The following is a 13656-nucleotide window of genomic DNA, read 5'->3' as shown; positions in this document are numbered from 1 at the left end:
GCACCATAGAAAAAGAGTGCCTGGCGATCAAGTGGGCGGTCCTCACCCTCCGTTACTACCTGCTGGGGCGCCCTTTCACCCTCTGTTCAGACCACGCGCCCCTCCAGTGGCTCCACCGCATGAAAGATGCCAACGCGCGGATCACCCGTTGGTATCTGGCACTCCAACCCTTCAATTTCAAGGTGGTCCACAGGCCGGGGGCGCAGATGGTCGTGGCGGACTTCCTCTCCCGTCAAGGGGGGGGGGGGGGGGGGGGGGAGTCGGCTGCAGGCCGGACAGCCGCCCGGCCTGAGTCGGGCGGTGGGGGTATGTGGCAGCGGGGGCGTGGTCAAGCGCCGGTCTGTGACAGGAGGGCAGAGTCAGGGAAGGTAAGTGGCAGAATCACTACACCTGACATCAATTAACCTGTGTTTGTGTGTGTCTTCCCAGTGACCGCGCCCTACTTAAGGAGGGAGAGCGAGAGCAGAGGAGCTCATCCCCGAACTAGACGCTGGTTGTGTGTGTGTGTCTGTTCGATTGAAAGATTGTTCACTGAAAAGTGTGGCAATAAAGCCCTATTGCGAACCTGATCTCTGTCCTGCCATCCTCTGTGCTCCACCCACGCATAGTGAACCGTTACAGCATGATAATGATGTTGAATCTAAACTGTATCACTCTATTGCATCATTCCATTGGTTCTCATTATGGTTCTATCCAATCAGCAATGAGCTCTCATATCGCAACAAGTCATGCCAGTGTTTGTAAAAACCAAACATACTCTGGTGATCACAAATAATGAAAACTCTGAAGAAAAAAAGATTCGCTATAACAACAAGGCAACTTGGTCATCAGATCATCCATGCATCAAAGCAACAAGGCAAGGTGGGAAGCATGCATTTTGTGAAGTACATCGGTCTGATTTCCCGATCAATTTTCTTCAACTATGGCAAGTCAGAATGCAGAAGAATGCACCATTTTACACCATTTTTTTCCAAAGATTCCCAGTGGAGCATGCACCTGGATGCCCTTGAAAGAATCTGATTTACTGTTGCACAATCTGATCTACCACTTTTCATTCTTTAAGGGTTTGGCAAGTATGAGTTAGCCTTAGCTTTGCCTATTACCTTAGGTCCTTGGTGAAAAGGGCACAAATTTACCATCAGTGAATAAAATCAGTGCGTGATTTGAGGTGGACATGTTTTTCTTCTATTTTTCCTTTCATACATTTTTATATACGTTTCATCTTTAACCTGTATGAAGATTTAAAGTTGCATTTCAACTTTTATCCAGAGTAGTTATTTAGACCAAATGCACTTTTATTTGAATAAACTAAAGGTGTGCTTTTACTTTTACTTTTAATTAGATGGCCATGTTCTGGGAATATAGTCATGGAAGAACAACATCTTAAACTTGCCATAAAAGCACTACAAGGAGCAAAAAATATTCAGAAAATGTAATGTAAAAAGTGTTGACAGTGCATCCAGCTGTAAAGTTTCAGAGCATGCCATAAGGTAGTCAGAGCAAAAAGTGCATAAATATTGATAAAGATTTTGGTGGAACATTATATGCTTTTTCTATGTTTTTCAGGATTTGGGGTCTTCAGGTAACTGTTAGTGGGGGATGAGTGTCACACTGTCAGCTCCCTGGTGTCCTGCAGACAACAACCAGCCGATCCACACACTCCCACACAGGAAGCGTGTGTTTATTTAGAGGCGACTCTGTTTACTGTGCAAGAAGATTCTCCGTAGGAATGCATACTCACAGTTGTGTGCATCAGTTTGCAGTCACACATCATTTTACACACCATCGAAAGGAAAAAGTTTGAGGTAGAAGTAAGATGGCCAGGTAGCAGTTTAAGATTTGCTGAACATTTTGTTAAAGCTATTGGTTTAGAATATTTTCCTCACTAGAAAGTTTACATTGTCACATTTTTGGAGTGGATCTTTTCTTTTTTTATTGAGGGGAGAGTTCTTTGGAGGTTTATGTTTCCAGAAAAGTGACATGAACTGAAGGTGAATAATAACATGACCCAGACATGAAATTTCACAAGTGATGTTTGTTTTTGTTTTGTATTTTTTAAGCGATTTTCTCACATCATTTATTTTCGCTTTTTTCCCCACATGTAGGCCCTGTGGTTCCAATTTCCTCAAGTGATTTTCTCATATACAGGATATTCACTTTTTTCTTCTTCAACTCATGCAACATCAAGGCATAACACATTGAAATACAACCCCAATTCCAAAGAAAAAAGAAAAGTTGGGACTCTGTGTAAACTGAAAATAAAAACAAAATGCGATAATTTACAAATCATGGAAACCCTATATTTAATTGAAAATAGTACAAAGACACCAGATCAAATGTTGAAACTGATAAATGTTATTGTTGTTTGAAAAATATAAGCTCATTTTGAATTTGATGTCAGCAACATGTTTCAAAAAAGTTGGGACTGGGCATGTTTACCACTGTTTTGCATCACCTCTACTTTTAACAACACCCTGTAAACATTTGAGGACTGAGGAGACCAATTGCTGTAGTTTTGAAAGAGATATTTTGTCCCATTCTTGCCATTTAAAATGTTTTAAATAGGATACAGGTCTGGACTGCAGGCAGGCCAGTTTAGCACCCGGACTCTTTTACTATGGAGCTATGCAGTTTTAATGCGTGCAGAAAGTGGTTTGGCATTGTCTTGCTGAAAGAAGGAAGGCCTTCCCTGAAAAAGATTTTGTTTGGATGGCAGCATATTGCTCTGAAACATACCATTCAGCATTAACGATGCTTTCCCAGATGTACAAGCTGCCCATGTCATGTGCACTAATGCACCCTCATACCATCACAGATGCTGGCTTTGAAACTGTGCACTGATAACAAGCTGGATGGTCCCTCTCCTCTTTAGCCTGGAGGATGTAGTGTCCATGATTGGTAAAAAGAATTTCTACTTTTGATTTGTCAGACCTCGGGACAATTTTCCACGTTGCCTCAGTCCATCGTAAAAGAGCTTAGGCCGAGAGAAGGTGGTGGTGTTTCTGGATATTGTTACCTCACCTGGGACGGAGTCCACCAGGGGGTGAGATATTGTTTTCGGTCTGGTTTCTTTGTTTTTTTGTTAATGATATTATGGGAAAACGGCTGGATCAATCTTCAGAAAACTTTCAGGATAGATGGCTATTGGTCTCAAATAGAACCTCCAACATTTTGAGGGTCATCAGGTCAAGGTCACCAAAAAGGTCAAAATCATTTTTGTTGTGGTTACTGCTGTCACAGTTCGGTCCAGTCCATCCATGCCTTAGATTGTGGAACTTCCATGCTGGATCCAGGACAGGAATTCAGTCCTGCCTTGCTGAAGGACATTTCCTGAAGCGACACTCCCACACCTGCTACCACTCTTCTCCCATCAGCCAGGGCTTTTTAAGAACTGTTTGGAGCTACTCCATTTGCCAGACTGTCTCTTGTAGACTTTCCTTGCCTCACTACAGCTCACTGGTATTGTATCTTCTTGATTCCCCCTGCCTGAATTTTTCCTTGTTTTTTTGTCAAGTTTTTCTGTCCATTTTTTTGTCCCTGTTTTTGCCTGCCTGTTCTTTTGAATTGTGTCCTTTGCTACTTCTGCCTGGATTTCCCTTGTTCCTGTGTTCATCAGTTTTTGTGAAGATTTTTCTGTCCTGTTTTTTGCCCCTGATCATGTTTACCTGCTCCTCTGTGTTTTTGACCGCCTGGCCTGTTTTTTGACTACCGATTTTTGCCTGAGCCCTACTGTGCCTTTGCCTTTCTGCTATCTACTTCATTAAAGAAGTTTTCTCTTTACACTGCCTGTTTTCTGAGTCTGCTCTTGGGTCCTCACTTCACCTCAGCTCACCATTCCTGACAACTGCCTCATATAGAGGCGCTAGCCACTATGTCATCATTCTGTAAGAGTTTAACAGTCAAGCACTGTGCATGCAGATTTTCCAATTAAAATGGTCAGTTAGTGTACAGTGGTGCCTGAAAGTTTGTGAACCCTTTAACAGTTTCTATATTTCTGCATAAATATGACCTAAAACATCATCAGATTTTCACACAAGTCCTAAAAGTAGATGAAGAGAACCCAGTTAAACAAATGAGACAAAAATAGTAGATTTGGTCATTTATTTATTGAGGAAAATGATCCAAAATTACATATCTGTGAGTGGCAAAAGTATGTGAACCTTTGCTTTCAGTATCTGGTGTGATCCCCTTGTGCAGCAATAACTGCAACTAAACATTTCCGGTAACTGTTGATCAGTCCTGCACACTGGCTTTGAGGAATTTTAGCCCATTCTTCCATACAGAACAGCTTCAACTCTGGGATGTTGGTGGGTTTCCTCACATGAACTGCTCGCTTCAGGTCCTTCCACAACATTTTGATTGGATTAAGGTCAGGACTTTGACTTGGCCATTCCAAAACATGAACTTTCTTCTTCTTTAACCATTCTTTGGGAGAACAACTTGTGTGCTTAAGGTCGTTGTCTTGCTGCATGACCCACCTTCTCTTGAGATTCAGTTCATGGACAGATGTCCTGACATTTTCCTTTAGAATTCGCTGGTATAATTCAGAATTCATTGTTCCATCAATGATGGCAAGCCATCCTGGCCCAGATGCAGCAAAACAGGCCCAAACCATGATACTACCACCACCATGTTTCACAGATGGGATAAGGTTCTTATGCTGGAATGCAGTGTTTTCCTTTCTCCAAACATAACGCTTCTCATTTAAAACAAAAAGTTCTATTTTGGTCTCATCCTTCCACAAAATATTTTTCCAATAGCCTTCTGGCTTGTCCACGTGATCTTTAGCAAACTGCAGACAAGCAGCAATGTTCTTTTTGGAGACCAGTGGCTTTCTCCTTGAAACCCTGCCATGCACACCATTGTTGTTCAGTGTTTTCCTGATGGTGGACTCATGAACATTAACATTAGTCAATGTGAGAGAGGCCTTAAGTTGCTTAGAAGTTACCCTGGGGTCCTTTGTGACCTCGCCGACTATTACACGCCTTGCTCTTGGAGTGATCTTTGTTGGTCGACCACTCCTGGGGAGGGTAATATTGGTCTTGAATTTCCTCCATTTGTACACAATCTGTCTGACTGTGGATTGGTGGAGTCCAAACTCTTTAGAGATGGTTTTGTAGCCTTTTCCAGCCTAATGAGCATCATCAATGCTTTTTCTGAGGTCCTCAGAAATCTCCTTTGTTTGTCCCATGATACACTTCCACAAACATGTGTTGTGAAGATCAGACTTTGATAGACCCCTGTTCTTTAAATAAAACAGGATGTCCACTCACACCTGATTGTCATCCCATTGATTGGAAACACCTGACTCTAATTTCACCTTCAAATTAACTGTTAATCCTTAAGGTTCACATACTTTTGCCACTCACAGATATGTAATATTGGATCATTTTCCTCAATAAATAAATGACCAAGTATAATATTTTTGTCTCATTTGTTTAACTGGGTTCTCTTTATCTACTTTTAGGACTTGTGTGAAAATCTGATGTTGTTTTAGGTTATATTTATGCAGAAATATAGAAAATTCTAAAGGGTTCACAAACTTTCAAGCACCACTGTATACAATTCAGTTCACCATTCAAAATAAATGGACTAGACTAAAGAAATCGCTTTCAGATATGTTTATTCTTATTACAGAAGGAAAGTGTGTTCCACTAAGCTCTAGCGCTGGGCCATTTCCAGGAAACAAGAGTTTGGGTCATGGTGACAGAGTGTGTATGTCAGCCTCGGTTCAGAGGTTTCAGTTTTGAAAACTGTAAGAGGTAAGAGTAGAATAATATAAAGTACAGACACATGGGGGGCGGCACGGTGGTGTAGTGGTTAGCGCTGTCGCCTCACAGCAAGAAGGTCCGGGTTCGAGCCCTGTGGCCGGCGAGGGCCTTTCTGTGTGGAGTTTGCATGTTCTCCCCGTGTCTGCGTGGGTTTCCTCCGGGTGCTCCGGTTTCCCCCACAATCCAAAGACATGCAGGTTAGGTTAACTGGTGACTCTAAATTGACCGTAGGTGTGAATGTGAGTGTGAATGGTTGTCTGTGTCTATGTGTCGGCCCTGTGATGACCTGGCGACTTGTCCAGGGTGTACCCCACCTCTCGCCCGTAGTCAGCTGGGATAGGCTCCAGCTTGCCTGCTACCCTGTAGAAGGATAAAGCGGCTAGAGATAATGAGATGAGATGAGATGAGATGAGATGAGACAGACACATGGAATATTTTACTTTTGTGATTTTTTTTAAATTGTTCATTTTTGGATTATGCTTCATATTTGTGGCTACTGCCTCATAGAGTAAATATATATGCTATATTTCATGTATGGACATGGGATCAGAAAACAATTTTATTTATAAGCAGTAGCCACATGTACCCATAAGGTACCTATTTTTTTCACGATATCTTCCTTCATATTCATCATAAGTGCTACCGGGTGAGGTTTGTTTTGCCTGGCAACACTTGTTTATATCTGGCTTTAACTTGCATTTGTGGATGCAGTGATGAACTGTTTTCACAGATGATGGTTTTCTGAAGCGTTCCTGAGCCCATACAGTGATTTCCACTACAGACACGTGTCTGCTTTTAATGCAGTGTTGCCTGAGAGCCTGAAGATCATAGGCATCCGATGTCAGTTTTCAGCCTTGTCTCTTGCATACAGAGATTTCTCCAGATTCTCTGAATCTTTTAATGATATTATGTGCCATAAACGATGTGATCCCCAAATTCTTTGCAATTGTACATTGTGGAACATTATTCTTAAACTGTTGCACTGTTTGCCCACACAGTCTTTCACAAAGCGACAAACCCCTCCCCATCTTTCCTTCTGAGAGACTCTACCTCTCTGGGATGCTTTTTTTTATGCCCAGTCATGTTACTGACCAACTGGCAATTAACCTAATTCATTATTTTTTTTCTAGCATTACACAGCTTTTTCAGTCTTTTGTTGCCCCTGTCCAACTTTTCTGAAATGTATTGCTGAAATCAAATTCAAAATGAGCATATATTTTTCAAAAAAACAAAAACATTCTCAATTTCAACATTTGATATGTTGTCTTTGTGGTATTTTCAATGAAATACAAGTTTTCTATCATTTGCAAATTTTCACATTCTGTTTTTTTATTTATGTTTTACAGAGTGTCCCAACTTTTTTAGAATTGGGGTTGTATACTTTCACATGTTTCTCATACGTGAAAAACTTATGATCACATGTGGACTTAATGTGGTTCCAAGTACAACTGTTTTAATAAACTAGGAATCTTAAGTGATCCAAGACAACCCCCTTGAAAAGCTCTTTTTGAGAGTGTATGTGTTATGTAAAAACTTATATAATGTTATGTAAAGGCTGCATTACTGGCACGTGTTAAGGTATTAATTTACCACAAATCCTTTTTAACAGAGTGGCTATAATTGGTATCATGTGTCTTTGAGGGAAACCGGCAGTTAATGTGCATTTGTGTGTTTCTATGTTGGAAAGGTCAACCTCAGGTAATTTGTTGCAGATAAAACCCAACCCCAGACACTGGCACCACATCTGCATGACAAATTTCTACAAAGCTGTGCTAAATCTATTAACACCCTCAGGAACTAACCTGTTCTAGCACTTTTTTTTAAGCACATTGACTTTTTTTCTTTCTTTGTGTCTCATCATCATCCAACCTCCTCCTCCTCCTCCTGTAATTACCTCCTTAGTAATATTTCTCTGGCATCTCAGTCTTTAGAACATCATTGTGGAATGTGCATATTTTTAAGCTCCTATTGTGTGTGTGCATGGAAGGAATACATGAGAGTTTTGACCTTGTGGGGACATCTAGCTGGTCCCCATGTGGAAAATTCCTCCACCCCCCTCTCCGTTGTTAATAGCAATAATTAGCTTCATCAATAATTATGTCACTGGAAGGATCTCACAGGGATAGTAAGACAAACCTGTGTGCAGTGTTGGAAAACAAAATATTATACAATCAGTTTAATTCATTTAAAAGTTTTTATTTAATGCCATGTTTTGATGTGAACCATTACTTTTATTACTGATCTAAACCTGTTAAAAGATATATCTTTCCTAGTCTGTTTACCTGAAAACATCATTTAGTGTCTGTAAGTTCCCTGATCATGGGCATAACTAACACTATATAGCTCAATAACAATTATAAATGTTTAATGGATGAATCAAAAGTCAAATATTATGTAAATATCCAGTATTTACCATTATTATTAGTATTTACCATTAGCTGATTTATGCTACCGTAGCTACTGGAATTGATGCTAGTCTAACCTGGCATTAGCAAAGAAAACAGACTAACGGTTAAATGTAGCCAGTTATGGTTAGCAAATTAGCAAAACTTACTGCAACATGCTTTTTCAATTTAGCTGGAGTTCATGCCTTCTAGGGAGGCAAAGGAGACGTCTCATTTTATATGAGTTTTTGCCTAATTCAGCATATTGAAACATTTTACTCAGGCCAGGTGCACTTATCCTCAATATCCATACTGAGGTTTATCCGTCTTCAAACACACATGGATTGCTATAGCACTAACTACATTGTGTAGCATGAAAAGACAGCAGCAGATAATGTATTGTCATGATTCTTGATATTTTTTTTTCTCTAGTGATGAACTTGATTGGATGCTAAAATCATCCCATATGATTGATCTTTAGTTTATGGTTACTGGCTAAATAAGAGAAGAAGACACGTGGTAACAAGTAAAAAGTATTTTTAAGGTCTAAATAAAAATGTAAGGAGTAAAAATTAGGGGGGGTTGGGGGATTTTTTTTTTTTTGCATGGAAATGGAATTAAGAGTGCAAGTATTTGATTTCAATAATACTAGAGAACATGCCAAACTAATACTGAGAGTAATAAATATAGTAATATAGTGCAATTTCACAAACATTTTCCACCCCAGCCTGTGTGTGTGTGTGTGTGTGTTGTGCATGTCTGTCCATGAGAATACTACACATCAGCAGACAAAAGATGTAGATACCCCATTCTCCTAAAGTTTTGGAGATGTCAAAGTTTTTCTCACCACATGGGATAATGACTCATTTATTCATTATATGTTTGTGTTTTACAGCACATGGTCTGAGTTAAAAACATGGGGGAAATTAATGTGCATATGGGTACATGTTCGACATTGAATAAGGCAAATTAAAAGCATAGTCACAGTTATGTCGAAATCACAGCTGTAACACTTAAACCATAACAATGCATCAGAAAAACCTACCAGCTTTTCCATTATTAAGCAACATTTTGAATTTTCACATGTAAGAGATAACAGACTTGATATTTTCTTTCAGAACGACAAACTGATTGACAGATCACAAGATTATTGTTTATAGCCAAATGTCATTTTTGGTTACGTCGCCATCATTTCCCAAAAGCATGCCATTTATTAATTCAGCAACAGGCTTTGTTTTGCTTCTCAGCAAACCACAAACTTGTCATTTAGATTTCGGCAACTTGTGAAGTCACACTGCACATCTGCTTGCAGTTATCGAGGCGTATAACAGTATGCAGGCTCGACGCTCCTGACATAGCATGGTTTGTGTTATACAGAACTATGCAGTGGTTTTAATAGGAAAGGAATAGTGGAGCTCATTTTCTTGTCCTTTTAAGAGACAAAGAAAGTATGAAACTGAGAGAGAAAGGCAAAGTTGTCATTCAGCTTTATTTGGGATCTAGGGTTTCTAATTCAGGGGTTCTGAGTGAAACAATGTGTAAAATAACAAAGTCCTCACAATTTCGATGTCTCTCAATCTGTCTCTCTCTCTGTCACTGATCACCCCCTTGAGGACATTAGTCCTGACACTTAGGGGGTTGTAGTTTTTGCTCGTGTCATCAGGGGATGCTGAGGCGTCACTGCCACGAGTCCTAGATTACACTGAAATAAACAGCCAAGCTACTAACGACACTTATGCAAACAGAGATAATGAAAGCAAGATAAACAGAAGCCAAGTGCATGGAAAATTGATATGCAAATGCACACTTGGATGCAAACCATCAGCGCAACATCCAGTAATAACTGCTTGAGTGCAAGAACTAAATAAAGTGAGTGTGATTTCTGAATGACCACAGAAGTGTTTTTTTTTTACAGAAAAATTTGGGTAAACAAGTACACTCACTGGCCACTTAATGTACACCCATCCACCTCCTGTTTTATGCAGTTCTCTAATCAGCCGATCCCTTGACAGTGGCATAATGCATAAAATCTTGCAGATACAAATCAAGAGCTTCAGTTAATGTTTACTTCAAGCATCAGAATGGAAAAAAAATTGTGATCTCAAAGTGTGACTTTCACCGTGGCATGGGTGTTGGTTTGAACCAGATGGACTGGTTTGAATATTTCAGAAACTGCTCCTGACCTCCTGGGGTTTTCACACACAACGGTCTCTAGAGTTTACACAGAATGGTGCAAAAAACAAAAAACCATTGAGTGCAATGACAGTTCTGTTGGTGGAACTGCCTTGTTGATAAGAGAGATCAAAGGAAAATGGCCAGATTGGTTCAAACTGCCAGGAAGGATATAATAACTCATAGCAACTCTTTACAGCCGTGGTGAGCAGAAAAGCATCTCAGCATGCAACAGCAGAAGACCACATTGGGTTCCACTCCTGCTAGCCAAGGAGTCTTAGACTCAAGAACAAGTTCCTATTAAAGTGGCTGGTGAGTGTATAAAGAAGTGCAAACAAGTAAACAAGTCTTCAGTTTACGTTTTGACACATACCGTAGGTAGGTTTTCAGTATCCTACTGCCTTGCTGGAAAAAGACCGGATGAGCTTAAGCAACCCGTAAACTCGATCAATACGATTAATTATGAGCAAATAACTGAAAGACATACTTACCAATATGTTGAGTAAAAATTACATATTTGTTGTCACATTGCCTATTGCAGGGAGTCACAAACATTAGGGGTCACAACCCCTGAAAAAATTCATGTACAAGTTTATTTTATGAATAATTTGCCATATAATTCAATTATGTATAATATTCCATCTATTTATTCAAGCCACAGAGCATTTTAATTTCTTAAGTTTCCACCAACAGAACATATGTCCGAGCTATTTGCATTTCAGTCCATTATTTTCAGTCCAATTTTTTTTTTCGTTCACTATTGAGGTTTGGATTAAAGCCATTCAATTCAAGCCACCAGTGAAATGGACGAATATGAACTCAATAATAAGTATAACTCTGTGTGACTGGGTTATGTTTTTCATTACTGCTTAAAATGTGAAATCACAGATCCCCTGGTGATGTGTCATAGAACCTGGGGTTCCCCAGACCCCACTTTGAGTGCAGTAGCTTCAAAAATAACTTTAGTAGTTGACTATCAGCCATCAAACATCACCAGATTTCAAGGGTTCGAGAGATAGATAGGAGTTATTACAGTACCCGCCTAAAGGGGTTCTATTTGGATCCTTTTCACAGGAAACAGTCAGTTGGAGCCCCCCCCCCCAATAGAATGTATTCTAGAAGCATAACAGAAACCCTCAAGAGGCTTAGATTTAACTTTATAGTTATATCTAATACTTAATATTTAATAGTCAGTGCCTTCTGTCTAGTAATGCAGAATACAATCAAAGACAAAAAAAGGGGAGAATAGGGAAGGGTTCAAAAAAATGGGTTCTACTTGGAACCCTAAGGTTCCACATAGAACCTCTAAGAATTTTCCTAGATTGACAACCCAAAGAAAGATCCCTCGAAGGTTTCAGATTCAGGTTTTTTTTCTTCCCTAAGAGGAAAACATCTAACACTAACCAACACTGTCACAAATTGACCAGTGCAACCATAAATTGAGAATAATTGAGGATTTTGACATCATGGCTGCCAATAAATTGATGTCATTTCATTTTTACTGAACAAGCATGGGAACATACTGGAGGTAACTTTGATGGATGATTTCTATTCAGCCTACTTTCCCATGTTGGTAGTCATGAAAGACATGGAACAGGACGTTTCATGACAGTAGATCAAATCTACAACTCTTAACGTTAAGGGATCAGGGGAACTTTCACGTCTTGCCCTAGAGGAACCCTGTGAAAGAAGGGGTTCTGGGTTAAAAAAAAAGGGGGGTGGTCTCCTTAAAAAAAAAGTGTGCCACAGGCAAAACCTTGCAAGTGAGGGAAATGCATGATATAAGTGGCACATTTTCTAATTTCTTATTACTTGAAAAGAAGTAGAAGAGAAGTAGGCCATCATAAATTGCTCCATGTTTTGACAGAAACAAACACATTTGCTGTGCAGATGTTTAGAAGACGGTTCTCTCAGTGCACGAATGATAAATGTTGGAAAGTCAAGAGCAAAAAAAAAAAATCAGCATAAAATACGTGTGCATTGCATAGACATGACAAATATAGCTTAGGTTCTGTCAGAAACCAGAAGACATCATGGAATCCAAAGTTGGTAGCCTGTGATTGCATGTTTAATTGGTTGGTATGAAAAAAAAAATATCCATCCATCCATTACCTGTAGCCGCTTATCCTGTTCTACAGGGTCGCAGGCAAGCTGGAGCCTATCCCAGTTGACTATGGGTGAGAGGCGGGGTACACCCTGGACAAGTTGCCAGGTCATCGCAGGGCTGACACAGAGACAAACAACCATTCACACTCACACTCACACCTACGGTCAATTTAGAGCCACCAGTTAACCTAACCTGCATGTCTTTGGACTGTGAGGGAAACTGGACCACCCGGAGGAAACCCACGCGGACACGGGGAGAACATGCAAACTCCGCACAGAAAGGCCCTCGCCGGCTGCTGGGCTTGAACCCAGGACCATATATATATATATATATATATATATATATATAAAATCTCATCTCATTATCTCTAGCCGCTTTATCCTTCCACAGGGTCGCAGGCAAGCTGGAGCCTATCCCAGCTGACTACGGGCGAAAGGCAGGGTACACCCTGGACAAGTCGCCAGGTCATCACAGGGCTGACACATACAACCATTCACACTCACATTCACACCTACGGTCAATTTAGAGTCACCAATTAGCCTAACCTGCATGTCTTTGGACTGTGGGGGAAACCGGAGCACCCGGAAGAAACCCACGCAGACACAGGGAAAACATGCAAACTCCACACAGAAAGGCCCTCGCTGGGCTTGAACCCAAGACCATATATATATATATATATACACACAATTTTTAGAAACAGGGAGCAAACAGGACTGGAGACTTGGACCTGATCCAGTCCTGTAGACTGATCTGATTCCAGTCAGTACATTAACAAAGCTGTAAAGCTGTGCTTCGTGTTAAATGAACTTCCTGCTCCGGTTCAACAACCTCAACACTTAAGAGCACTGGCCAGGAAATTGTGTCTGTGATAAAGTGGGCTTTCCTCATCCTGGACGCTTGGATCGCTTTAAATGGCTCATGGAGTAAGAGGGGAGGGATAACGGTGCAGTGTAGGACTCCGAGCGCGCGCCTCATCAACATCATCAACATCATCATCACCACCAGCCTCCGCTCAGTGGACATCACGGCCAGCAGCTCGGCTCGTGTCTGAGCTTCAGCACTTCGTCATTTCTCCTCTCAGCAGCCTCGATCACAGCACACACGACTACACCATGTGGATTTATCAGCTCCTGCTTTGCCTTTCTGTCCTGCTTTACTCGGGTAAGTTAGTTTGATGCTGCGCGCCTCCTCTTCTCTTCTCTTCTCTTCTCTTCTCTTCTCT

General features: G+C 40.6%; 1 protein-coding gene across 2 annotated transcripts in view; it reads left to right on the top strand.

Moving 5' to 3' along the window:
• Positions 1-13421: 13421 nt before the first annotated feature.
• The window catches only part of hgfb (hepatocyte growth factor b), a 48374-nt gene continuing 48139 nt past the window's right edge, over positions 13422-13656 (top strand). For both annotated transcript variants that reach the window (XR_009654880.1, XM_060923625.1), the window contains exon 1: positions 13422-13595. Coding sequence is in view for 1 of the 2 variants with exons in the window: in XM_060923625.1 (XP_060779608.1) it covers positions 13547-13595 (49 nt within the window). In the remaining variant the exon portion in view is untranslated. The remainder of the gene's footprint in view (positions 13596-13656) is intronic.

The sequence above is a fragment of the Neoarius graeffei genome, chromosome 6 (assembly GCF_027579695.1).
Source record: "Neoarius graeffei isolate fNeoGra1 chromosome 6, fNeoGra1.pri, whole genome shotgun sequence".
Classification (NCBI taxonomy): Eukaryota; Metazoa; Chordata; class Actinopteri; order Siluriformes; family Ariidae; genus Neoarius; species Neoarius graeffei.
Note: the sequence above shows the minus strand (reverse complement) of the source record. Positions and strands in the feature narration are given on the sequence as shown.